Here is a 26,827-nt window from a genome sequence, read left to right as displayed (position 1 = left end):
AGTTAATGAACTCAACCAACTATATCTTAAGTATTTCAGAGCAGCTTGACATATTGACGGTCACAGGCATTGCTGTTGGAAGGTTCCGACTTCAATTCTTCCTCTTTCTGGTCTTTATGAACCTCACTTTCTCAGCATGTAAAGTGGGAATCATTATTCCTAAGGAACAAAGTGGTTGGGAGGATGGGTTCACAGTTAGGGGCACACAGCAGACACTTGTTAAACAGTAGCTGTCATTCTTCACCCCAGTCCAAACACTGGAGACAAGAGCACCCATCTTTCTTTACCAAAGAAATCCCGTGGTGCAAATTTTAAAGGAATTATATTCCTCACTTCCTTTCATGATAGAAACTTATAGAACAGCACAGAAGAAAGAACATCTAAATCCATGTTCTTACTGTGCACAAAGTTTGTAATCAAATAGAATCACTATTGCCATTACACACACTCACACACACCCAAGTCCTCTCACCATCTTCCTGCTGTGGAGTTGTTGGTGCTATTTGGTTATCATCAGCTAGGTGCTGAGCTGGGGACTCCAAGGTCCACATGTAAGGCTATGAGGACTGGTGGTGAGAGGTGGGAAGCGAGGCTCTTTAGAGAACACCAGCTGGGGGCGGTCCTCAGCTTAATAGTCTCCCCTACCTTTTTTTTTTTTTTTCTGGGTGTTTTGTTTTGTGTTGTTTCAAGCGTGTTCAGAAGTGCTTTTTTGAAACATTCCTATTATGTATGTTTTAATATTAGATAATTCCAACATTTGTATCCCCTACCTTTTTTATGGTAATCTTTAAAGACAGGGCTTCCCGGTTGTGAGATCAACACTTGACCCAACCCAACTTCACACATGCTGAGAGTACCATGGCCAGAGCCTTCCATTCGGGGCCTACTTATGTCTGAAGTGGTGGCCACACGGAAGAGGCCATTTTCACAGCATTTTATCACTTACCACCTTCCTTAATTTCCCCACTTTCCATTCCCTTTTCTGTCATTTACTTTGCATAAGTCACCCCCAGTTATTTACATATTCGAACAGTGTTTTCATCTGCAGCAGTCTGAAGAATGACCCTGTGAATACCAGGTCCTGGTCCCTGAAACCCGGGGATCTTTGCAGATGTGGTTAAATTCAAAATCTGGAGCTGAGGAGAGTATCTGCATGGGCTCAGAATGCCTTCTCAGCTTTCCATGAGAGGCCGACAGAAGGAGGCAACAGTCCCCATGGACATGGGAACGCAGTGACACCACCACAGCCCAGGAATGCCAGCTGCTCCGAGAGCTGGAAGAGATGGCAATGGACTCTCCCCACCAGGTCCCCCGACACCTTGACCTCAGCCTGGTGATACGACTTCAACGCCCATCTCCAGAAGAACAGACTTGTGTTGCTCTAAGTCACCACATTTGGGGTAATTTGTTGCAGCAGTCATAGGAAACTGATCCCTACCCTCTACTCCAGCCTAGATTTTTTAAGGGACAACTACCCAAACCACAGGTTGGGCAAATTTGGATCTCCATATTTGAAAGCTCTGCATTTGAAATGAAATGATAATCACAGCTGAGTAAAACTTCCCACTTCCAAATATGGAGAGGCTTGTTTTAAATCCCATGCAGACTTCCCTCCCACAACTTATGAAAGGCTGTGTTTGTTTGGCACAAGAAATGCAGACAAACTGAATTTTATAGTATTACTAACACCACAGTGTTGGACACCACTGTAAACCAGTTTCTAAGGAAAAACACCAACCAGCCAGATCAGCTGGCTCGAAAGCAACAGCCCTAGCAACGGCCCAAAGCTCTGGGACACCACACCACAGGAGCACACAGACCTTTGAGCTGCCAAGAAGAGATGGGTAAATGCTGTGGTGATGTCAAGCCCGACAGGAGATGGCTTTGGTCTAACGCTTATAAGAGAAATCAGATGTCTCATTCACATTGAATCCAGGGAGCTCGGAGAGGAGGAGGGAGTGAAGTGGCCTGGGTCAGGCAGAGAGAAAGCCACCTGGCAGCACTGGACAGGCCGTGGCCAGTGCTGAAGCTTCAGATCACTGAAAGCCATGGAAGGGTGGTAGCAACTAGAAAGCAGGTTGATCATCTTGGTGCTTAGGAAGAGGAATCTAACTGAAAATGGGTTAAGTGAGTGGGAAGAGAAGGAAGCAAAATCGAAGCTGGAACTGGGTGGAGCAGCTAGATTGGCCAGAGGGGCTGGGAGCCTGGAACAGCCTAAGCAGCACTGTTGAAGATGGATCCAAGGGACGTTTAAGAGGTAGACTGTTAAGACTAGTGCCAGTCAAATGCAGAAATTGAGAGAAATAACTATGTTTCTAGATTGGTTAACAGGGCTGACAGTCCCTTTAAGTAAGGTAGAGAAGGAAAGAATAAGCAGATTATCAAGTGCGGCTCTGAGCCTGCCGGTACATGGCTATGGGCCATCCAGATGGCAATGTCTACCAAGATGGCTAAATGATGTGTGTTCTTTATAACTGAATATGCGTATGGGGCTAGAGATTCTGCTCGGGGTGCTTCAGGGCATGGCTGTCACTCCATATAAATACAAAAACTTCTACCACAAGCTAAGCCCATGCTGGCCATGCAGCAGACAGAGGAGGACACACAGTCCAGGGGAATGAGAGGTCCTGGCAGGCAGATCCAACAGCAGCTGCACAAGTGGCACTAGCGAAACCTATACAAGGTGCTTTCACAAGTGTTAAAAGGAGGCTAAAAAGGAACTGCAGGGGTGGGGTAAAGAGGTGACAGAATCCTGGAGCAAAATGAAACTGTCCTGGATGGTGAGAGGGGAGAGATTACTCAGGTGGAGGGCATCACACTTGAGCCAGAAGCAGGAGGCACAGCAAGATGGGTTGGGGGTGGGAGCAAGCTGTGAGGCTGGTGTAGGTTGGAGTCTGAACTTTATGCCAAGAACAATGCAGAACCCTGAACACTTGAGTGAGGAGTGCCACCATGCCTCTCGCTTCTTAAAAAGACACTTTGGCTATAAAGTGAGTGAAGAAAAGGGAAAACTGGAGGCTCGGAGAGCAATTAGGACACCAGGTAAGCTGGAATGAATGGCTGCATTGCTAGAGAAACATTTAGGAGGCAGGATGGACAGGACTCAGTGACAGGCCCAATCCGGAGGTGAAGGGTGAGCCCAAGGGTGGTGTCCAAGTTCCAGCTCAGGTAACCAGTGATTGTCCTGGGATGGATGAGACCCCCCAAGAGCAAGCATAAAAGAAGAACCAAGGTCATAGTCCTTAGGAAACTGGAGGCGAGCATGGGAAAGGGCCGAAGAGCCAACACAGGAGGGTGAGGAGCAGAAGAGAGGCAGGAAATACAGGACACTGAGCTGTTAACTGCAGCCCTGGAGTTTGAGGAAGGAATTGGTAAAATATCACAAGTCAGAGGTCAACTGGAAGGTCAAAGGTTCAGCCAACTGGTGATCTGTGGCTTCAAGCAGATACACCAGTGTGCATCATGTTGAGGTCGCTTAGAAACCAGCAGGCGAACAGGTAGCCAGCTAGGGAAACACCATGGGGCAGCCACTTTTGGCACCAGGTATAACAGAAAACCTGGTTTCCAGCTCAGGCTCAGGTCCTGCAGCTCCATATTGGTTTTCCTGCCTATAAAACAGGGATAACATAAGGCTCACTCAGCCTTGTTACAGGGGACCCTTAACCTCAAGGCCCTTCGTAGCACATAATCACTGCTGCCTTCTAAATACAAGGCCACAGTTTGCTTTACCACCCCACAGTTCAATATAGAAAAACATTCTTTAAAGTTCTTAAGTAGGTGTAGGAGAAAACTTAGGCTGCCAGATTCTTAATACTAACAGTCGTCTCAACATTAGTGAAACTAAACAAACAAAAGATCTATTAATTTGGAGATAAGGTTCACCTGTACAAACCCAATGCAAAATTATTTCTCCCATATACTCCTCACTTAATACATTATTTTAATCTAGGATCATGTGCACAAACTCAAACTTCAAAAATTAGTTAAGGGGGCTGAGATTGTAGCTCAGTTGTATAACACTTGCCTCACATGTGTGAGGCACTGGGTTCAATTCCCAGCACCACATAAAAATAAATGAATAAAATAAAGGTCCATCAACAATTTTAAAAATATTTACAATAAATATTTTAAAAAGTTAATTTTGAAAATTAACATATACCGGAAAAGTATTAATTAAAGCTGACTTAAAATCCAGAAAATTGAAGGGTTCTAGAATCTCCTCTTCATAACAAGGACTCCTGGTCGGTTCTAAGCTTTGGAGAAAACGTCAAGCTGTTCTATGTAGCTTGTCTAAACTAAAGAAGCTTTCTTTAAAGCTGGCATTTACAGTCTGGCATTGCTATCTAGTTTGGTTGCAATTGAAAGTGAAGTGAGTCTTCTAACAAATGGAGCTGTGATGTTCACCAGAAAACCCATGCTACATGAGAACTGGGGTTGCAGAGAGTAAGCTGTTTCCTCCTGATCACTTAATTCAATACTTGCTTTTAAAAAAGAGGCTCCTGTCTGTAAAAGCGTGTTGGACACGCCTGACATGCGGGAGCGGACACTGCTGCGGGGTCAATCTGAAGCCCTAACTAGTTTCCTCCAGTTCTCTCCCCAGCCGTCCTCTGGCATCTGGTCATTTCAGGAGGAGAAAATGGATGGAAACAGGGAGTGCAGTTCTCCACCAGCTCCGCGTCCTGGGGCTTCCCACGCAGGCCTCGAGGCGTCCGCTACAGCCAGAGGGCCACCTGGGCACGGCCTCCGCCGGCGCGTCGCAACCGCCCGCAAGCTGAGCGACACTCGCGGCGCCCGACGTCAAGGTCCCCGTGCTCGGAGGGCTGCTGGACCCCGACAGGCTCAGCGCTGCAGGTCCGAGGGCTGCCCGGACTCCTAGGGGTCCCGCGGGTGCGCCGCTCCCGGAAGCCAAGACTCCGAGGCGGCCCCGCCGGCACAAGTACGGCAAAATGTCCGCAGCGACCACGCCGGCAGCCTCCGTCCCCCACCGGGGACCCGTGCGCCTCCTCGCCGCGGCCCCTCACCCCTGCCCAGCCGCCTGCCCTCGGGGACCGAGAAAGTAGGGTCCGGGCCGCGGCGGCAGGCGCTGGCCCACGCGGGGAGCAGGGTCGCCACAGCTCAGGGCGCGGGGCACCCGCACGGCTCCCCAGCCCCGCCCTCCGGCCCCGCGCCGCGCACCTCCCTCGCCCCGCCCCCCGGCGCCCGGTGGCCAATCCCAGCGCCGCGCACGTGACGAGCGCTGCCTGCGATGACCTCATCCCTGGTGTGGGATGACGTCAAATTCAAGATGGATGGAATCACAGCGGCAGCGGCGGCTGCGGCGCGCGCGAGCCGAGTGTGAGCGGAAGGGGGCCTGGCGTCTGCCTCGGGGTTGAAGAGCGGTGAGTAACGGTCACGCCCCTCGCCCCGGAGAATCGCGGGGCCCCGTGGGGGGCTACTGCCTCCCCGCAAAGCGCGGCCTTTCCTGACGTAACTCTGAGGTGATTTCTCTCCCCTTTTTCCTCCGCCAGCGGGTTGCGGGCTTCGGGCGCTTCTGCGCGTGCGCTGGGCCGCGGCGCTCACTGAGCATGCCCGGGCTCCCACGTAGCCGATTGTGTCTTCACACCGCGCATGCTCCATGCCCGCACCTGGCCTCGCCCTCGCCACCGCGCATGCGCGGCCCCTCGCCGGCCGCCCCCTTGGTCCCGGCTGGGCTGTCTGTGGCCGCGGGGCCGCGGTGGCGGAGCGCGCGCCCCTTACGCGGAGCCGTTGGGACACCCTAGGGGCTGGGCGTGCGCCCCGGTTCTGAGCAGCTCAGGCTTGGCGGGGCGGTGGGAGTGGGGGCAGTGGTGGGACCCGGCACCTGCCACGCCGGGAGCGTGACAGCCCCGGGGCCAGGTCGACCCTTTAGCCCTGCGCCCCCAGCGGACCCCGGCGCCTCGCGACGCCGTCCTGCTGGTCCAGAGACCCCAGGACCTGGTCCGGGGCTTTCCGCGGCTCCCGGGACCCCCGCCTGGCCTTGCTCGGCACCCAGGCAGCGTCCTCCGGAGACGTTCCGTGCCGGTCTCAGGGTCCGCCCTGGGGCCGCGCACTGCCAGTCCCCAGGTCCCTGGCTGCCGAGCGGCGCTGGAGCGGGCAGACTGGTTGGCGGCTGGCTTGCCGCTGGCAGAGACCTCGTGCTCGAGCTCCCCAGCTCTGCACCTCTGCATCCGAGGGCATCTGTTAAAGCATAGTCCAGTGATTGTTCACCAGCATGACCCTGAGTCACGAGTTACCGAGTTTGTGTCATGTTCCTGGCACCTTGAGGGTTAATCCATTTTAGGAAGATTTATCATTGAAAATTATTTTTAAAAAACGATTCCCCCGGAAGGAGTAAATCCCACCTCCACCTTTGATGACTAGTAGTCATTAAGTTTGACTTTGCCCCTAAATATTGCTGTTAAAGAGAAAGTTGAAATTTGAGGCATTGGTTTACTTAAAAGTAAGTTTGTGTTTAATTAATTATTCCTTTTGACACCATTTATTGAAAGTATAGAGTACTTTATTCTGTGGAAATAAAAGCTGAAGAAAGTATAAGCCTTCCCCTGAGAAATTTACAGGATTAGATAGCAGGGACTATTACACAGATACACTGCTAAGGGAAAACTAAAAATAAGGAATGAGGGACTAAGTTGTTACAGAAGCCCCTGGACTAGAAGGAAGTAACTGAGGGGTTGAAGGGCTAGGTTCACAGGTGTCAAGTGATTGGCCAAAGGGTAAAGGAAGGAGAAGAGGACCCTGGCAGAGGACAGCTCCTGGCCAGCAACGACCAAGCTCAGCAGGGAATGTGTGGGGGACAAGCAGGTGTGAGGGTTACAGGTGCTGAGCTGGATCTGTTGGGTTGGTACCAACAGGCTGGAGTGCAAAAAGTCTGAGCAGACATAAAGATGTGGGAGTCACTGTCCACACGATCTCAGAGAAAGCACAGAAAATGTCTGGTACTGGGCTCTGTAACAAAGGTTGGAGAAGTAGAGGACAGCAAGTCTGGGTCTCGAGCCTTGAGTCCAGTGAGTTCTGTTTCTGTACAGTACACAGATGAAAACAAGAGCTCTTCCTTTCAGAAGTTTCCTGAGGAAATAGATACAAGCAGATCCTCTGAAATAGTTGGGAATTATTGCAGAGGGATCTAATATTGTGGTAGTTGAAATGACTGATCTGCTGGCTGGGGCAAATTGTGGAAGCTTTATAGAGATAGTAACATTTCAGCTGAATCTTTCTGTAGACAGTAGCCAGGTACAAGAGAGGCAGGAAAGCTCTTTTTAGGAGCCAGAAACTGGGTATGCAGGTTTGTAGGGTAGATGGTGTGGAGAGTCCAGTAAGGATGCAGATGTGAGTTGAGAGTGTGAAGAATTTGCATGCCAGTCTATAGTTTTGATTTTTCTGCAGAAAGTAACAGAAAATAATATTCCAAAGCAGCTTTACTTAAGAAAAATAAAAAGTATTATTACCTCTCCTGTATTTCATTGGAGTAGAGTTCACAAGAATCAATATATAGTTATTGCTGAGCAGGATAGCATGTCTGGCATTATCAGTTCTATGTTGGAAATTGGCAAGGCAAGTCCATGAGTAAGCACTACACAAATGATCTCCACCATGTAAATGATGAAGGCATTGAAAGGAGGAGTTTGCTTATTGTAAGCCAGAGTTGTCGATGAAAGTGTATTAGTTTGCTTGAGCTGCTGTAATAAAGACTGCAGACCATGCAGCTTAAACACAGTTAAAATTTTCTCAAAATTACAGAGGTTGGATGACTGAGATCAAGGTGTGTATAGGGCTGGTTTCTCTCTGGGCTTGCAGACAGCCTCTAATGCCTGAATCCTTACAGGTTCATTCCTCCATGTGTGTCTGTGTCCTGATCTCTTTAAAGGACACCAATTATAGTGGATTAGGGCATATTGTAACTTATTTACTTCTGTAAAGACCTCATCTTCAAATATGATTGCTTTCTGAGGTGCTAGGGGTTAGGATTTTAACGTGTGAGGGCCTGGCCACAATTCAGTTCTAACCGAAGGCTTCCTAGAGGACTTGGAACTTGACCTGAGTTGGGGAGGGGCTAAACACCACCTGGGAAGCTTCAGATTGGGTAAAAGAAGCAATACAATGTACAGGTTGTGTCTTGAGAGTATTGGAAGCAGAAAGTTATGATGAGATAGCTAAGGGGAAGAATTTTAAAAATAGTTTGAAAGCAGATTTTTATAGTGCCTTGGGATCCATGTTTTATAAAATCTTCATTTTTTTTTTTTAAAGAGAGAGGTAGAGAGAGAATTTTTTTTTAATATTTATTATTTAGTTATTGGCGGGTACAACATCTTTGTTTGTATGTGGTGCTGAGGATCGAACCCGGGCCGCACGCTTGCCAGGTGATCGCGCTACCGCTTGAGCCACATCCCCAGCCCAAAATCTTCATTTTAATCTAATGAGGAAACATTGCTTTTATTATTTGTTTCTAACCAGGACAGAGGCTACCTGTGTTCACAGTGGTCCTAGGTCTCAACTAAATTGTTGTGTGGCACTTCCTGAGGGTCTGCTGCGCCCCTAGGCATTGCACTCATATCACACTGTGTTTTTTCATCAGGGCACTTAGCACATCAGAAGTTTGTCTTATTTGTTTGTTTCCTTATTTATCATCTAATTTACCTCCCTGGATCGAGGGGGCTCTTGTTTATTTTGAGAACCCCTGTATTTCAGATACATGCAACCATGCCTTGCACATAAAAGAAGTTTAGTAATAATCTCAGTTAATAATAGTGATACCTAGTGTATATGTTGTGTGACAGATCAATGCTTGTTTTAAGAAGCTCCGTCTAGCAGCAGCATTATAAAGCATGGGTTTGGAAGGCATGACAGGAAAAGTGAGTACCACGTGGAAATACATTAGTTAGGGTTCTTTAATAACCAGAACAGAAACTAACTGGCTGACTTGAATTGAAAAAGGAATTTATTGTAAAGATACAAAGTTGCTCTTGGGGTTGAAGGAAAAGCTAAAAAAAAAAAAAAAAAAAAAAACCCAAAAAACAAAACAAAAAAAAACCCAAAACCTTGGGCCAGGAAGGTCAAAGCAAACTAATTCCAGGAATTCTGAATCAGGCACTAGTGGGTTGCATTTTCAGGCTCCTGCTGAGATAAATCAGCTTCATTCATCTGTAGGCTTGTCATTCTTCTCAGGACCCATGTTCTAGGGAGAAAGTTTCTAATTGGCCTTGGCTTTGGGGTGTGTGTCTGCAACCATCAGACTGTGCTCATGGGACAAGTGTTCTTCCAAAGCAGAAATTAAGGGACTGTTCACAGGAGGAGGAGGAATGGCTGCTGGATGGTCAGAACAGACCAACTAACTGCCTGTGACCAGAGGCCACCCTGGTGTGGTGCAGTTAAGACCTGAACTGCACTGGGAAATCATTCTGCTGGTGGTGACGGAGAGTATGTATCTTGAATCAGATTCAAACCCGAGAGAAGAGACAGACATTCTGAAAATGTGATGGAGTGGAGTACAAGGTAGTAACCTGACCCTCTGGAAGGATCGGGTAAGCTAGTCTAGCATTGAAATCTGAGGAGCTTTAGGTGTTTTCTGGATGTTTGCATTGTCAACAAGTGAGTGATAATGAGAATGAACTTCAGTGCCAGCTTCCTGTTACCATAGAATAGTAAAATCAAATGAAGAGAGTTAGGCTAAATCCAGCAGTGAGGGTTTGCACGTGAACTGTGTGTTTTATTCCAAAGTCAGTAGGTGCACTGAGTGTTTGCCTGAGCTACATGCATTTCCTCTCTCTCTAGTATCATAATTAGGATTATTTAAGCAATCTCCAACATTCCAAAGGATCATGGTTCCCAGAATTCCATTTTAAGTCAATGTTTGTGGTGTTAAAAGACATTTTCCTTTAGAACCGTTAGTAAGAGTTCTGGGCCGCCAGGATAATTTATAATGCTCCTTAGCTGTGATACCAGCCTGAATTTTAGTCTCTGAAACTTGAAAAAAGGTGGGATTATTTTGATTCTTTTTGATTTCCCTCGCTCGCCCCTCACTTAACCTCCTAGTTTTGTACTTGGTGCCTGGCTGTGCTTCACTTTCTTCTGCTTTGTCCCCAGAATGCTCTGCCTACCTTACCTTTGTCCCCTCAAAACTCTTCATTCCTTGCAGCTGTTCTGACATTGGTATAAGGAAGAAAATGATTGCATTAAATTAATTTACTTTGGGGCCGGGGATGTGGCTCAAGCGGCAGCGCGCTGGCCTGGCATGCGTGCGGCCCGGGTTCGATCCTCAGCACCACATACCAACAAAGATGTTGTGTCTGCCGAGAACTAAAAAATAAATATTAAAAATTCTCTCTCTCTCTCTCTCTCTCTCTCTCTCTCTCTCTCCCTTTAAAAAAAAAATTAATTTACTTTAAGATATGGGTCCCCAGACTTCCTTAGCATTTAGTATACTGAAGGACTTGGGGATCCAGCAATGAAGGGCTTTGTGGCCATTCTAGGGAACCGGAACTTGAGGCCAGGCAAGCTTTTGAGATCCCTATGTTTTTGGTGTTTGTGGTAGAAATGTGGAGAATAGAACCTTTGGTGTTACTGTAACTGGCAAGGGACTATGGGTCCTAGTCCTTCCCTGATGTTTCTGCTAATGACTCATCCACTGTCTTGCCCCCTAGCCACAATAATAGCTTCCTGAAATCCCATTGCTATTATACTCTTGGAATTCTTTATCACACTGTTGTCTGTTTAATCACAGGAATGTGAGCACCTGGAGAGCCAGAAGCTGGCCAGTTTGCTCACCTCCCATTACCAGCACCTCTGTGAAATGCAGTGTGGAGCAGACCCTCAAAACATAGGGGGGAGAGGGGAGAAAGATGTGTACTTGTAGATGGGACATGTTCTACAGACCAGGGCTTCATACATGTGTTGCTTTGTTTGTACCTTGCAGAAGTTCCATGTGGTGAAGGTAGTGCTCACCCTGTTTAATAGGAAACTAGATCTCAAAGAGATCCAAATGGTCTTTAGAAGGTCATCCACCTAATAAGTGGTGAGTAACTATGGGAAAGGCTTTTCCATAGAACTGTCATGCCTCCCATGAACTGTTGACCATAAAGATGCTCTCATCTTGGACTTTCTAGAAAAAAACATAAAATAGAAGTGGTTTAGGGGCTGGGGATATAGCTCAGTTGGTAGAGTGCTTGCCTTGCATGCACAAGGCCCTGGGTTCAATCCCCAGTATCCCCCCCCACCCACCCAAAATAGAAGTGGTTCAGGCAGAGTTTGGGAAAATATTTGTGGGTGAGGATCCCAAATGGTCAGTGAATCTGGTTTTCTGGGAGGGTTCCTTGCAGCTTTTTTGCTGCTTACAAGCAGGCCTTTTCTTCCACCTATCACCCCCTTTTAAGAGCTCCCAGGCTTTCTAGCATGGCTGAAGTGATGGAGCCTACATGTTGAGTTAGTAGAGATGAGCAGTGGAGAGGGAGTGGGCTGTGGACACCAGAGGCATCCTGCATTTTTATGTGAGATACATGGTCTTTGGTAGGTCAGATTTCCTGTTCATTCATAATTAAAACATTCAGGAGAACTGGAGTCTGGTGTGCCAGCATATTTACTGTTTCTGGATCAGAAAAGTGCATCAAGGAAGAAGTATCCTCAACAACAAAGCTGGCCTCTTCTGAGGGCCAAATAGGAGAGAAATGAGTTTTGAGAATTCAGTCTGCACTTCCACCAGCCACAGAGAAGTTTGTTAGATCATCTCATGATGCTCAACGATTATAGTTTCCCTTTTTGCCTACGTTCTCAATGAAGCTTTTTATATTTCACTTAAGTTGTTAAACTCAATAAATAGATAACACCTACTGTGGTTAAAACACAAAAATCCAGAATGTTAATTGTCTAAAAGCAAGGGCCTTAAATTAAGGCGAGGAAGCACCATAAGCTCCCCTGCCCCCCCCTCCGACCCCCCCCCCCCGAAGCTTCGGTCTTCTTTTCCAGCCTCATAATCTCCTGCCCCACATGTATCCTTCACTCTAGCCAAAAGAATCCATTGCAGCTCCAGGGCTCTGTCTTGTCTCTTGATGTTGCACATGTCTCTTAAAATGCCCTTCACCTTTCCTGCTGTCTCCTCACCATGTTCCCTGATTCCTTTCCTGACGGTCCTCTCACCTGTTTCCGGTGGCCACAGCCTGTACTGGGTCCCTTCCTCTGCCACCTGCATACTGGACTGCGTTGATCAGTTGCCTTGTCCTATTGCTATGCAAGACTTAAAGTTCCAGAAGGCAAGCTGTGTATGATAGGTTGACAACCTCCATGTTTAATAGGATTCTAGCATATTCTGGGTGGATGCCCAGCCACCAGAAACATATACTGTAATGATTAGAACCCATACTCTGGAACCAGACTCCCAGCTCCACTACTGGTAACCATAGGCAAATTTTTGACTTCCAGTGTCTCAGTTTCCCCACTTGCAAATAGGGCCGTGACCATCTAGCTCAGAAGATGATGAGAGAATTAAAAGGAAACTATAGAGACAGTATGGTAGAGTGTTAAGAACTCAGCCTCTGAAGCCTGCTCTGCTGCTGCTTATTTGTGTGGTATTGAGTAAGTTACTTGACCTTATATGCCTCAGTTTCCTTATCTGTAAAATGGGAATATTAGTAGTACTTATCTCCTAGAGTTACATAAACAGTGAATTATTGTATGAAAGATGTTTACTTTCATGTATGTGGAAGAGTAAGCATACACAAGTATTAGCTATTTTTAAGCATGTAGTGAGGGTTTGAGTGAGTATAATGGAAAATAAATATTGTGATGTTACTCAGTGTGTCAAGAACTTGGACATCCGTAGCTCCTTCGTTAGCAGACAGTCTCATTGATGACTCTAAATGGAGGTTACAGTCAAGTGAATACTTTCACACCCCAAATAATTTTCAGGACAGAGAATATTTATTTTATAGCTTAATTCTTACTTTATTATTGTTCCCTAATTCCAAGATGTTTTTGTTCAAAGAAGATAGAAGCCTTTGGTTCAAGAGATTGGAAGTAGTTACTTAGAGCAAAAACAGGGACTATGAAGAAAGGATAAAGAAAGAAATCTTTCTAAACTGAACAGCAAGAAGAATATTGCTGTCTGGCAGTAGAGTGCATGTGATACATGGAATAGCATCGTTTGACTTCCAAGACACAACAGTTTCTGCTGAGTTTACATACCTCCTTAACCTGTGCCTGTGGATGCAAGTTCTCTTGGCGTCTTGGTTTGGATTCACCCAAAAGCAAACCTTGATATAAAGGTTTAACATAGAAGTTTATATGGGAAATTATTCCAGAAAGCATAAGAAAGGGTTAGAGCCAGCTGTGGTGGCATACACCTGTAATCCCAGCTGCTCAGGAGGCTGAGGCAGAAGGATCATGAGTTCAAAGCCAGCCTAGCCTCAGTGATTTAGTGAGGCCCTGTCTCAAAAAGGGGCTGGGAATGTGTCTCAGTGACTCAGTGGTTAAGCACCCCTGGGTTAAACCTTTGTCCCAAAAATGAGGTTGGGGGTTAGAGAAGGATCTTCAGAAGAGATGTATGGGGGCTGGGTTATAGTTCAGCGGTAGAATGCTTGCCTCACACTTGTGAGGTACTGGGTTTGATCCTCAGCACCACATAAAAAGATAAATAAAGATATTGTATCCATCTTTTACCTTGTCAACTAAGGACATCCTGCCGGCTGTTGTGGCAGAATTCTTAGACACATCCTAACTCCTTCCCTTCTGCATTCCTACAGTCATTCTGTTAGCAATCCTAATGGCTTTGCCTTAACCTCCACTGCCAATACCTGGTCCAGGCCACCTGGATCATGGCAGCAGACTCCTCATCAGCTCCAGTTTCCACTAGTGTCCTGTGCTCTGTGGTTTATTCTCCATGCCATAGCCAGGGCTATTATTTTTTGGTTTTTTGGTAGAGAATAAAAAGTTTGAGAGCTCACTATTTCAGAGGTCTTAGTCCATAGAAAGCCAGCTTCATTCCTCTGGGTTTCATGTAAGGCAGAATATCATGGCGGAAGAGTGTAGTGGAGGGAAGCAGCTCACATGAAGATCAAGAAGCAGAGGGAAAGACTTTACTCACCATATACAAAATATATACACCAAAGCCATGCCCCAAATGCCCACCTGCTGCAGCCACACCCTACCACCTTCAGCTACCACTCAGTTGATTTCTGTCAGGGGATTAATTCACTGATTGGGTTAAGACTCTCCACCCAATCATTTCTCCTCTGAACCTTCTTGCATTGTCTCACATATCAGCTTTTGGAGACACCTCACATCCAAACCATAACATGGCCCCCAAAAGCTCACAATCATCTCACAATGCAAAATACATTTTGTCCATTTCCAAGAGTCACCACAGTCTCTCAGACTCAGGGCAAGCTTGCCCCATGAGCTCCTGTAAAAATCAAAAGCAATTTACAAGTATCCAATATATAAAGGTACAGAGTAAACATTTCCATTCACAAAATTTGGGGCCAAGAAAGGGATAGGACCAAAGCCAGACTGAAATGCAGCTGGGCAAACAAGTCCTATAGCGCCACATCCAGCATCTGGGGCATATGGCATTGTGATGTTCTCTCCAAAGGGCTTGTGTAGCTCTGCCAGTGTGACCATGTTGGTTGCAGCCCAAGTGGCCTTTCTGTTGGCTTGTCTCTTCAATACCTGCAGCTTTCCTACAACGATGTCCCTCATTACTGGTATTCTTAATCTAGGGGGTCTCCACTGCAACTTTGGCTTCCTCCTCAAATCTCCACACATCACTCTCAGAGGCTGCCTGCAGGGACTCAAACCCTGCTGCACTTTTCCAGGCCTCAAAGCCTAACTGAAATTTTGGTGGAAGCTTCCATGACCCCCTAATTCCAGCACCCTGCAATCCTGCAAATCCAGTACCACGTGGTTGATGCCATGGTCTTCTGCCATCTTGAGCAGTAGCCAAGCCTCCAGGGACTCTGGCTGCAGCAGTCTTCTTGTACAAGAATAGAGTAAGTAAGCTACCCAGGCCCTCTTACAGTAAGAGGGCCTGGGTAGCTGAGCATGTTGAAAAATCTTCCTAGGCCCCCTTGTACAAGAAAGATATTCCACTGGTCTCAAGAGAATTTTTGCTTTTGCTTCCTTGAGTCTGAGATGGATATATCTTGCCAATTCTTGAGCCATCTTTCTTATCGTTTCTGGGCAAAGCCTTTAGCATTTTAGTGGTGGTAATGTCCTTAACAACTGCAGCTTTCTTGGCACCAGTTTTACTCCCACCTTTCAAGTCCAGGTTTTTCAAGTCTTTCTGCTCCACTTTCTGCTATTGATTATCACAGTAAATTTGGCTAAAAGCCACCAGCAATATCCATGCCACCACCTAAATGTTATGCAGCCTAGAAATTTCTTTTGCCAGATTAAGAAGTCTGTGGCTTTTAAAATCAGCCTCACAGAAAGTCTCAGGACACAGGTAAAATGCAGACAACTTCTCAGCCAGAACATAATATGAAGGGCCTCTAGTCCATTTACCAACAGTGTCCTCCTTTTCCTCTTAAACCCTCTTGAGCCCTGTCTTCACTGTCCATGGTCCTATTAGCATTCTGGTCTTCTGAGCTCCCACCAGAATCAGCCAGTAAGCTTAAACAACCTAAAGCATTTCCAGCTTGCACTACTAAACATCTCAAATTCCTCCTACCAATTCCAAAAAAGCTTAAAAAAATTCTGAACTACATGTTCAGGTTAGACACAGCAACAACCCCATTCCGGGTACCAATTTGTGTTGTTGTTTTTTTTTTTTTTTTTTTTTTGCTGCTATGACTAAAATTGTAGAGGGTAAAAGTTTATTTGAGGCCTCATAGTTTCAGAGGTCTCAGTCCATAGAAGGCCGTCTTCATTTCTCAGGGCTTGAGGTGTGATAGAACATCATGGCAGAAGAGTATGGTGGAGGGAAGTGACTCGAAGGATGATCAGAAAGCAGAGAGCAGCTATTACATTTCTGATTAAAACAATTCAAGCTTTGTCATTTATTTGCTTAGTCTTCCAATGGGTGTGTGTTTCTCATTGTGAAGTTTCCCCAGCAGCCCACTCAGTCCTATGCAGTCGGTCTGTCTCCTTCTTGCTTCTGGGATGTCCCCATCCTTGGCTCTCTGGCTCTTTTGCTCCAGCCCTCCCTTATGTTGCTTCCCTCTGCTGTGATGGCTTCCTTCCATGTATATTCAGGCTTATCCCTCATTCCTCAAGTTTTCTCAGGTGCCATTTTGTTGAATGAGTGAGTGGCATGAGAGGTTTCTGGTACCATTTGTAGTGTGTTGTAGGTGCTAAATAAGTGATAGCAATTCCTTGACTCTCAAAATAGCATTGTGCAAGCCGGGCACTGTATCCCTGCGGCTCAGGAGACTGAGACAGGAGGATCGCGAGTTCAAAGCCAGCCTCCGCAATGGCAAGGGTCTTAGGAACTCAGTGAGACCCTGTCTCTAAATAAAATACAAAATAGGGCTGGGGATGTGGCTCAGTGGTTGAGTGCCCCAGAGTTCAATCCCTGGTACAAAAAAAAACCAAAAAAAAACATTGTGCAGAAGTAGCTAATTATTGTCCCTATTTTATAGTGGCAAAAACTGAGAAGTTAGCTAGCTCAAAACAGTGTCGAGCTTTCTTGATTGTCATCCAAGGGAAGGAATGTATTTCACATTTCAGCCTAACACAGGGTTACTACAAATTGCCAGTATAAAGCTGAGTCGATACCTGTGACATTATAAGCTTCTTTTTCTTCTGACCTTTGTAAAAGATGAGGTTTCTTTATACAAATAGTTGTGTGGTTCTTAAAGTGAGGCAGAAAATTAAAATGTCTGAAAAGGAAGGGAAGGTACCTGTCAAACAGTCACAAGTAGAAGAATGAAGTTTTACCATTGACTACGAAATGACAGCAGCATGGAGGGAAGGGAAATCTGGTACTCTGCCCCAGGACTGGTTTGTGGCCCAGCTGAAGTCATCCATCCTGGAAGCACAGCCTTACCTCTGAGTCAGCATTGTGCCAAGGAGTGAAAGTAGGAGTGAGAGGTTGTGTGTGGCAACTCGCAGACTGCTCTCTGCTGGCACTGCAGAACCTGGGCCTGGGTTGACCAGCCAAGGCTGGCCCCCTGGAGCCAGGAGAGAACCTGTAGAGGTGCTGGGGCTGAGTGCGGTTCATCTGCAGAGTGCTCTCTCCAGAATGATGAGACTGTCACAAAGTTCTTAATTACTTTGGATCCATTCTGATAGTAAAAGTAAATGTCATGAGTGTGTGTGTGTGTGTGTGTGTGTGTGTGTGTGTGTGTGTTTATACTTATTTTATTTTTGGTGGTGCTGGGGATCAAGCCCAAAGCCTTGTGCATGCTGAACAGACACTCTGCCACTGAGCTATATCTCAGTCTCATAACAATATCTCAAAGAGAAAATGACATTATAAAACCAAAGAGATGAAGTGTTATGAAATTCACATGAAGACTCGTGGGGAGCCCAGCATTGCTTCTGTAAGAATGCCTCTGTCTGCGTTGAGAGCACGAGAGAGTTAATCTGGACCCTTTTCTTTTATACTGCATTAAGTACCTATTTATCCTGCAATTCTTGAAAGTGAAGTGCGTTAGTTGAGTACTTATTATGTTTTAGATGCTGGCTCCTGTCGTCTTTGCCACATCCTTCAAGAGGAGGCAGCTTGACTCCTACTTCACCCAAGGCATCCAGCAGATATGCCTGAGGACATTGGCTCACAGGGAGGAGCTGGCACCCAGAGCTCACACTCACCCACCACACTCATCCACTTTTAGATTTGAAGAGAAATCCAGTGTGAAACCTCAGTTCAAATCCCTTAATTAAGTTTAGAGTCAGACTAAAGTTTTCTTTTTTCCTTTTAAGATATTTTTTTTTTAGTTTAGATGGACACAATAAATCTTAAATCTTAAATCTTATTTATTTATTTATTTTTATGTGGTGCTGAGGATTGAACCCAGTGCCTCATAAATGTGAGGCAAGCGCTCAATCACTGAGCCACAATCCCAGCCCCAGGCTGAAGTTTTCTTGGTGGTACTGTTGAAAATGCCATTTGGTTAGAATAGTATTCAAGAGATTTCAAGGTAATTTGTGTTTAAAAAAAAAAAAAAAAAGTTCCTAATCTTTAATGCTTCTAACCTTTGTTAAACACTTTGGTTTACTGCTAATTAGCCAAGATTTTTCTCTTTCCAAATCCTTACCCTTTTAAAAGTCTGACAACACCTGTACTTTGCAACCCATTGGTACTATTCCCATTACATACAATATACAATAATAAAATTGATTTAAAATTATAGACTTCAGAGGTTTTAGTCATTCATCCTTATTCTCCAAATTAATGAATAAAACCAAGCATCAGCTGAATGAGGATCCTGAGTAATAAACTTTAATTTTCAAGTATCACTTCCATATATACCTACCAAGTTTTAGCAGTCTTTGTCTAAAGTATAGTCTTGAGTTCCTAAAATTCTCCAGTTGTAATGACTGATGATCTTTCTCGACCAGGAAACAGTGTTTTATATTTTTACTGTTATTTAAGTAAAGTTATTCAGAAAGCTTCTGTCAGCCCACTCTGCTGAACACTGGTGCCTGCGGAAAGACAGCTGGCTCTACCTGCCCTGGTGAGTCTTTAACCCCAGTTTTGGAGATAATTCTACTTTCTGTTTTTCAGAGAAGCCCGAGCGATGGAGGGGTTGCTGCACTACATTAACCCAGCGCATGCCATCTCTCTGCTCAGCGCTCTCAACGAAGAGCGCCTCAAGGGGCAGCTGTGTGATGTGCTCCTGATTGTCGGAGACCAGAAGTTCCGAGCTCATAAGAATGTCTTGGCTGCCAGCAGTGAGTACTTTCAGAGTTTATTCACAAATAAGGAAAATGAGTCGCAGACTGTCTTTCAGCTGGACTTCTGCGAACCAGACGCCTTTGACAATGTGCTGAACTACATCTATTCCTCGTCCCTGTTTGTGGAAAAGAGCAGCCTTGCCGCTGTGCAGGAGCTGGGCTACAGCCTGGGGATCTCCTTCCTGACCAACATTGTCTCCAAAGCCCCACAGGCCCCCTTCCCAGCCTGTCCCACTAGAAAAAGAGTGTCCATAGAGGATGAAGAGACCAGTTCTCAAAAGAGAAGTGTCATCGTGTGTCAGAGTAGAAGTGAAACACAAGGGAAAGCTGCTGGTCAGAATCCACCTGATCTGAGCCATGCTTCCCGGCCCTCACCAAGTATTGCAGCCAAGACCAGTACCAATAAACCGGCTCCTAAGCCAACAGAACCACTTCACAATCTGTCATTAACTGAAAAGAGCTGGCCAAAAGAGAGTAATGCGGGGTTTGCAAAGTCTCTTGAGCATTCTGGGTCTTTGGATGACCCCAGTAAAAGCACCTTGGTGAAGAGGAATGCAGTGCTGCCCTCGAAGCCTCTGCAGGACAGAGACACCGTGGACGATAAGCCAGGGGTGAGTGGTCAGCTTCCCAAGGGAAGAGCTATAGAGCTGGCCTTGACAAGACCACGGCCGCCTGTTTTGTCTCTCCGCAGCTCATCAGAGTCTCCCTATCTCTTAAAAGAAAGTAACAAAGGAAGTGGTCAAGGTGAAGATAGGAACTTGTTGTACTACTCCAAGTTAGGCTTAGTAGTCCCGTCCAGTGGGTCTGGTTCTGGAAACCAAAGCATTGACAGAAGTGGCCCACTTGTTAAGAGCCTCCTCAGACGGTCATTGTCAATGGATAGCCAGGTTCCTGTCTACTCACCCTCCATAGATTTGAAATCTTCCCAGGGATCATCTGCAGTGTCCAGTGATGCACCAGGAAATGTGTTTTGTGCTTTATCGCAAAAATCATCTTTAAAAGATTGTAGTGAAAAAACAACCCTGGATGACAGGCCTCAAGTGCTACAACCACATCGCCTCAGGTCCTTCAGTGCTTCTCAGTCCACAGACAGGGAAGGGGCTTCCCCGGTGACTGAGGTGCGCATTAAGACTGAGCCCAGCAGCCCACTGTCAGACCCTTCAGACATCATCCGCGTTACAGTGGGAGATGCAGCAGCAGCAGCCACGAGAGACCTGCCTCTGAAAACAGAAGATGACCACAAGGACATGAGCAGGCTTCCAGCAAAGAGGAGGTTCCAGGCAGACAGAAGGTCACCCTTCAAGAAGGCAAAGGCAGATGAGCAGGGGCCTCTTACATCAGAAGATAACTGTGAGGACAGCACAAACCCTCCCCTGGACAGAGATTTCCCAGATTCTGACTTGAACAAAGACGAATTTGGTGAGTTGGAGGGGACAAGACCAAACAAAAAATTTAAATGCAAACATTGCCTTAAGATCTTTAGATCAACAGCAGGTCTTCACCGCCATGTTAACATGTACCATAACCCAGAGAAGCCCTACGCTTGTGACATCTGTCACAAGAGGTTTCACACCAACTTCAAAGTGTGGACACACTGTCAGACCCAACACGGCATAGTGAAGAACCCATCACCAGCCTCTAGTTCCCACGCAGTTTTGGATGAGAAATTCCAAAGAAAGCTGATTGACATAGTGAGAGAGAGGGAGATTAAGAAGGCCCTGATCATTAAGCTGAGGCGCAGCAAGCCTGGCTTTCAGGGACAGAGTAGCTCCCCAGCACAGCAAGTCATCAAGAGGAACTTGCGCTCTCGAGCCAAAGGAGCTTACATTTGTACTTACTGTGGAAAGGCGTACCGTTTTCTCTCTCAGTTTAAGCAGCACATAAAAATGCACCCCGGAGAAAGACCCCTCGGAGTAAATAAAGTTGCTAAGCCAAAAGAGCATGCTCCTCTAGCAAGCGCAGTAGAGAGCAAAGAGGTTTACCCGTGCCGCCTCTGTAATGCTAAGCTCTCTTCTCTTCTAGAGCAAGGCAACCACGAGCGCCTATGCCGGAACGCCACCGTTTGCCCTTACTGCAGCCTCAGGTTCTTCTCGCCCGCGCTGAAGCAGGAGCATGAGGACAGGTGTGAGTATAAGAAGCTGACCTGCCTCGAGTGCATGCGCACCTTCAAGTCCTCCTTCAGCATCTGGCGGCACCAGGTGGAAGTGCACAACCAGAACAGCATGGCCCCCACTGAGAATGTCTCCCCGCCAGCTCTGGAGCACAATGGTGAAGTAACAGCTGCTTCTAGGCCCCAGCCCCAGCCGGAGCCTAATAAGGTAAATCACATCACTACACCAAAAGACGATAATGCATTCAGTGACTCTTCAGAGCAAGTGAACTTTGACTCAGAGGATTCCTCCTGTCTCCCTGAAGACCTTAGTCTTTCCAAACAACTGAAAATCCAGGTCAAAGAGGAGCCTGTGGAGGAGGCTGAGGAGGAGGTGCCCGAGGCCAGCGCAGCCCCTAAGGAAGCAGGCCCCAGCAAGGAGGCCAGCGTGTGGCCCTGTGAGAAGTGTGGGAAGGTGTTCCCAGCCCACAAGCAGCTGGAGCGGCACCAGGAGCTGCTGTGCTCAGTGAAGCCCTTTATCTGCCACGTGTGCCACAAAGCCTTTCGCACCAATTTCCGGCTCTGGAGTCACTTCCAGTCCCACATGTCTCAGGCCACAGAAGAGACGGCACATAAAGAGGCAGAGGTATGCCCCGTCCCCACAAACTCCCCCTCGCCACCGCCTCTGCCACCACCGCCACCCCTGCCGAAGATCCAGCCTCTGGAACCTGACAGCCCCACTGGCCTGCCTGAAAACCCCACCCTGGCCACAGAGAAACTGTTTGCACCCCAGGAGTCGGACACTCTTTTCTACCATGCCCCGCCCCTTTCAGCAATCACATTTAAAAGGCAGTTTATGTGTAAGCTCTGCCACAGGACATTCAAAACAGCCTTCAGTCTCTGGAGTCACGAACAGACACACAATTGAGAGACCCACTTACCCGATATGAAATGGGAGCCCCTCAATTGTGAACTGTCCTAAGAAACAAAATATTTTTTAAAAAAATAATAATAAAGGTTGGAAATTGTTATGCTTGAATTTAAGTTTGGGATAAATTGACATTATTTAGAAATGTCCTAACTCAACTTCAGAAATAAACTCTAAAATATTGTGGTTCCAGACCTCACAGCAACAGTGGGGTTTGATTTCGTTACTGCTGAAATTGGATTAATCTTGATGGATTGCACAATCCTCATTCCAAGGTGTCAGTATCATCATTTAATTGAGGTTTTTGGTTTTTTACTGATTTGTGATTAGTGGAATGCTGTCAGAGTATTCCTTCTTCTGATTATTTTAGACACCTGAGTTCTAGTTAAATCTTAGCCATGTTCTTAAGGCCAAAATGTATCAGGAAGAAGTGGAGTTGTTGGCAGTATTGGTTTAGATCTTAGACACCTTAGCAATAAAAAATGATAAACCTCAACTTTAACAAGTTATCCTGGCACTTGATAAAAACAAATATCTGGTATTTTGTGGTCATGTAAGAACTTTCTTTTTCTATGAAAATTGTGAGAAATTTAAATCAGCAATAGTCACACTTAGATTTTTACAGAATAATGAAAACTTGCTCTCTGTCACTTAGTATATCAAATAACGGTCATGCTCCAAGGAAGACACAGAAATGAAAATGCAATTTACAGGAGTCCACGCTTTCCAGGAGCTTCAGCTGCAACAGGCGTGTCATAGAGACCTCTGTATCACAGTCTAAATCAGACCTGCGTTGAAAGGACTGTGCATGTTTGGTTTCCTCCAATTTATGTTGTCACAGATTGAAAGTCTGGGTATAATTGGAACAAAATGCAAAGCTGACATGGTACTCATTCTGAATTCAACATTAGTGTGACAGGTAGGTGGGGACAAGTATGTAGACAGATCCCACCACTAGGAACCAGTACAGCCACTCTACTATGTTCTGAACCACCACTTCCTTCTAGAGACCTCAGCAGAGGAGGAAGCCCCACCTTGTACTTCCGACGTACTTCCCAGGAACAATGTGTATGATACACACCTTTCTCCTGCCTCTCTGTCTCTTATGAAGACTTCTGTTAGGATGAGTTGGAGTTTATAGTGGTTAAAATATCAGTAACAGAACCATCTGCTCTAGGCCACTACTTAATAATCAAACATATGTGTCAAAGCACTTATAAAGGGTCCAAAACTGATTTTTTGCTACTTATTTTGGTAATAGGGTTTGGGCTTTTGTTGTTGTTGTTGTTGTTCTTTTCCTATTTTGTGACAGTTGTAATTAAAAGCCTTTTAGTAAGTGTTACCCAAAGTTCATTCAGGTGTTTCAGAAGGGAAAATTTTTATTTCACTTTTATGGGGAGGGTTACATATATAAAAGAAATATTACTGAAACCACGAAATCCTTTGTAGGTAGTGACACGGATTAAGACTCCAAGTTTATACCTTTTTTAACTAGGTATTCTTTTAAATTAGAAAAGTCAACTATGATGACTGAGAAATAGTTTTCAATTTGTGTTCTAATAGAAGAGAACTCCACCTATCAGTCTCATCATCAACATTCCATATCAATAGTGGGGGAGATATTCTTTTTATTGAAACAGTCATTTTTATAAAATACTAATTGACTTTGTATATTATAGAAATTATATATGAAAATTTGCCTTTTATCCTTACACTTGAAAAAGCTATTAAAAATCCCCAAATATTTTAGTAGTCATTTCTATTTTGTTTTCAAATTTGATGAAGAAAGGAAAATAAAATTAGGTTGCAGTTACTGATTCTGGCCATCTTTATATTTTCTTGAAGAAATCTATGCATTTTACAGATGAAACTAAAGCATATGACCTTTAATGAAAGAGACATCATGGTGGATTATCGCATATGGAATTCATTCCCTGTTAATGTGGTCATTCTTACTCTGAGCACTAGCTGCCAATTCAGAAGAAGACAGTTGCCTACATGACTGTTGGCATATCTGTGATAACTCCACGATACAGAATAATCTTGGCATTGCAGATTCAGTGTCCCAGGACTTGAACCTTTATGCTACATTTTTGAAGATTTTTTAAATAATACTGTTAATCAGTAAAAAAGTATTTTTGGTCTCAATATAGGCTCTGCATATCTGGTTAGATTTTAAAAATTAACCAGTGTTTTGTCTTGGTCACATTTTTTGTCTAGGCAAGAAGTATAAGATTTCAAATAAAAATTTGAACCAAAAACCATTTATAATGCAGTTCTGGATTTTCTATTACTTTTTATAATGTACCTTAAAAGCATTAGGCTGAAAGAGTTTATTTTGGTGGTCAGAAACAACAACAAAAAAAAATGCTTCCACTCATGTAACTATTTTAAATGTTAAGAAGTAAAATAATGAAAGACACATTGATTTATTCAGTAAACAGTTTTTTAAAGAATGTTTATCTCAGCCAGTAGGCAAATATTTGGTGTAATAAATTGGTCTTTCATCGTTGCAACTCCTTTAGATGGTAAAGATATTCTTGTAAATGTTTTTTCTGATTGTAATTAATTTTTGAAAATGTAGAAAACTCATTTATTCCTTGTAAGTATTCAGGATGCCTGCTTTTTTACGCAGTGTGGAAAGAATGTAAAATGTTTTAATATATTCTTTGTTAATCTGAGAACTTGTTATTGAATCCTTTTATGTGAGGTAAGGAGGGAGTAACATAAAAGTGTTTTTATCAGAGTAAGCAATGGAGGTAACAAATATTGTGCATTTTATAGTAATATTTCAAGATTAATAGAATATTCATGCTTAAGACTAGTTAGTATGCATTTATGATTTTACCAAAATATTCAACTAGCAGTTCAGTAATGGATGTTTTTGGCATTTGTGGGGAGATGTATGTGTTCCTGTTTCTGTTTGGAATGGGTCATATAGCCTTCTCTCTGTAAAAATGTGTCCAACACTTAATTGGTTATCACCTAAATCCACACAAAGCCCCTATTGGTGCTAATGAGAGTAGCAGCTCTGGGGCAAGAATGGAATGTGCCCTTCCCTGGAGTCCTGGGTGGCTGTGTCTCCTGCCTGGCTGAATAGTCAGGGTGTGGAAGAGACAGAACAGACTTGAAGTTGGCCTTTGTTCCCTCAGATTGGGTTCTTGGGTGCATACACACCTGTGCAACTATAATTCAGAACTACAAAAAGAAAACAATTTTAATTTTCTTATATATAAATAATTAGGTGTCACTCCTAACAGATTTCTTGATAAATTTCATTCAATTAACTATTGGAATATTACAAGTCAGTTTGTCGGTTTCTGATATCTCATTGGTGTTTTTTTTTTATAAACATTGATTTAAATAATGATAATACACATTCTTTAATAAGTTCAAACACTGGCTACTAAGCTTTTTAAAGTTTTAGAAATACATTTTCCTCTTGTGGCTCTAGCACTTTAAGAAGTTTGATGTTTGCGTGATTTCGAATGGGCTCTTTCAGTGTTTACCAGGGAGTGCTGCAACCTAGGGCATTTCCATACGACAGGAGGAAACTCAGTGTTTAGATTCTGGAGGAGAAAGAGTGAACATCAGGTATTTCAAAAATTCCTTTCAGAGACAGGCTTTGGGGAACCAAAGCATTTTACTGTAAATCTTTACAATAATTGAATCAGAATTCTTTAGTCATTTGTTTGTACTATCTGAACTTCCATAGTTATTCTTGGTTAATACTAATTCTCAAAAGGTGGATAATTTGTTACTGAAAAATACAAAACTGTCTCACAGTTTGCATTGAATATATGCTTATTGTTTAAAGAAAAATGAATGAGTGGTTTTGTAATATGTTTTTGTCGTTAGGCTTTGGAGTAAATCACTTTTTTTAGGAATAAGCTTTTTTGGACTGAAAATTCATAGTAAAATAGAATATCTAATGTTAATCCATTGCTTACTTGTACCTAATTCTATTGTCTGTTCACTTTGCTTAAATCTTAACTAAGAATGATTGGAGTCAATAAATTTGTACTGTATTTTGCTTTGAGTCATGATTTCGTTACGTTTTGCACTTTGATGATAACGATCAGTAGCATTTGCATTTATGGAAGGAAGGAGAAAGGCCTCCTGTTGGGGTAATATGGATGTCCACTTAAGACTTATGGGAGATATTTGGTTTTCCCCAGTTCATGGTTTCTTGTTGTGGAATCAAGTTTGTATTAAATATATGGTAATTAAAACTAGATAAGCAGCTACCTTGCTTGTCCACCTTTTTCATTTCTATTCAAAGTAGTAGCTTTTAATTCACCTTTTCCTTTACTTTGAAAGTAGTATTATTAAGGTGAATGTGAGGGGATATGAATACCTAAAAAGAAAGTGCCGTGCACTTTGCATTGGTGCTTCAGCACGGCAATTGATAGGCTGGCTCTCTTTCCTAACCTAAGGCTTCCAGCATTGTATTTTTCATTCTAGCAAGGCTTTTTGGGAACATGGGATGCGGCCTCTCTTTTTATTTTTATATTAGTTTTCCCGTAACAGGAGAGTGGAGCTGTAGGTATTTCACCAGGCTGACTTGAAGACAAGGCACTAGAGCCAAGGGAAGAGGTGCTCATGGGCTAATGGATGCAAGCCCCTGTGCCATGGCTCTCACCTCCTTGTTTTCCTTTGTTGATATCCAAATTGGCCTATTTGGGAACAGCTGCCTAAAAGTGTCTTGAACACACTACAGGGACAACGATTTTTAATTTTCACCCTTTACCCTGCTGTTCAATTAGCCACTGAATGGATATCATTTTGTTTTAAAAAGTTTCCTTTCCTCTTAGAAATAATATCTTTGGGGGGTTTGAGTTTGTCGCACTCCTGTCTCATCTTCCTAGGTCATCAGCACACCCTCATGACAGTAAATGCCGTAGTGACAAAACCACAAGCCCAATGTTTGGGACTTTATCCTGCCCGAGGCTGAATCTTGGCTCAGTTCT

At 44.5% G+C, this 26,827-nt stretch overlaps 1 protein-coding gene and 1 non-coding gene across 4 annotated transcripts; both read left to right on the top strand.

Moving 5' to 3' along the window:
- Positions 1-5,246: 5,246 nt before the first annotated feature.
- Positions 5,247-25,885, top strand: Zbtb21 (zinc finger and BTB domain containing 21). Of its 3 annotated transcripts, none has more exons than XM_026379432.2 (3): positions 5,247-5,378; positions 18,671-18,837; positions 20,863-25,885. In XM_026379432.2, the coding sequence occupies exons 2-3, from the start codon at positions 18,684-18,686 to the stop codon at positions 21,855-21,857; spliced, it is 1,149 nt and encodes a 382-aa protein (XP_026235217.1). In that variant the 5' UTR covers positions 5,247-5,378; positions 18,671-18,683; the 3' UTR covers positions 21,858-25,885. The 3 variants fall into 3 exon arrangements, with proteins under 3 accessions (XP_026235217.1, XP_026235216.1, XP_026235215.1); XM_026379431.2 differs by having other exon boundaries at positions 18,671-20,259; XM_026379430.2 differs by having other exon boundaries at positions 18,671-25,885.
- On the top strand, positions 11,151-11,223 carry Trnaa-ugc (transfer RNA alanine (anticodon UGC)). The gene has a single exon. It is a non-coding gene; the product is annotated as a tRNA-Ala (tRNA).
- Positions 25,886-26,827: the final 942 nt, after the last annotated feature.

This window comes from Urocitellus parryii, chromosome 2 (genome assembly GCF_045843805.1).
Source record: "Urocitellus parryii isolate mUroPar1 chromosome 2, mUroPar1.hap1, whole genome shotgun sequence".
Taxonomy (NCBI): domain Eukaryota; kingdom Metazoa; phylum Chordata; class Mammalia; order Rodentia; family Sciuridae; genus Urocitellus; species Urocitellus parryii.
The sequence above is the reverse complement of the archived record's forward strand: the minus strand, read 5'-3'. Positions and strand labels throughout refer to the sequence as shown.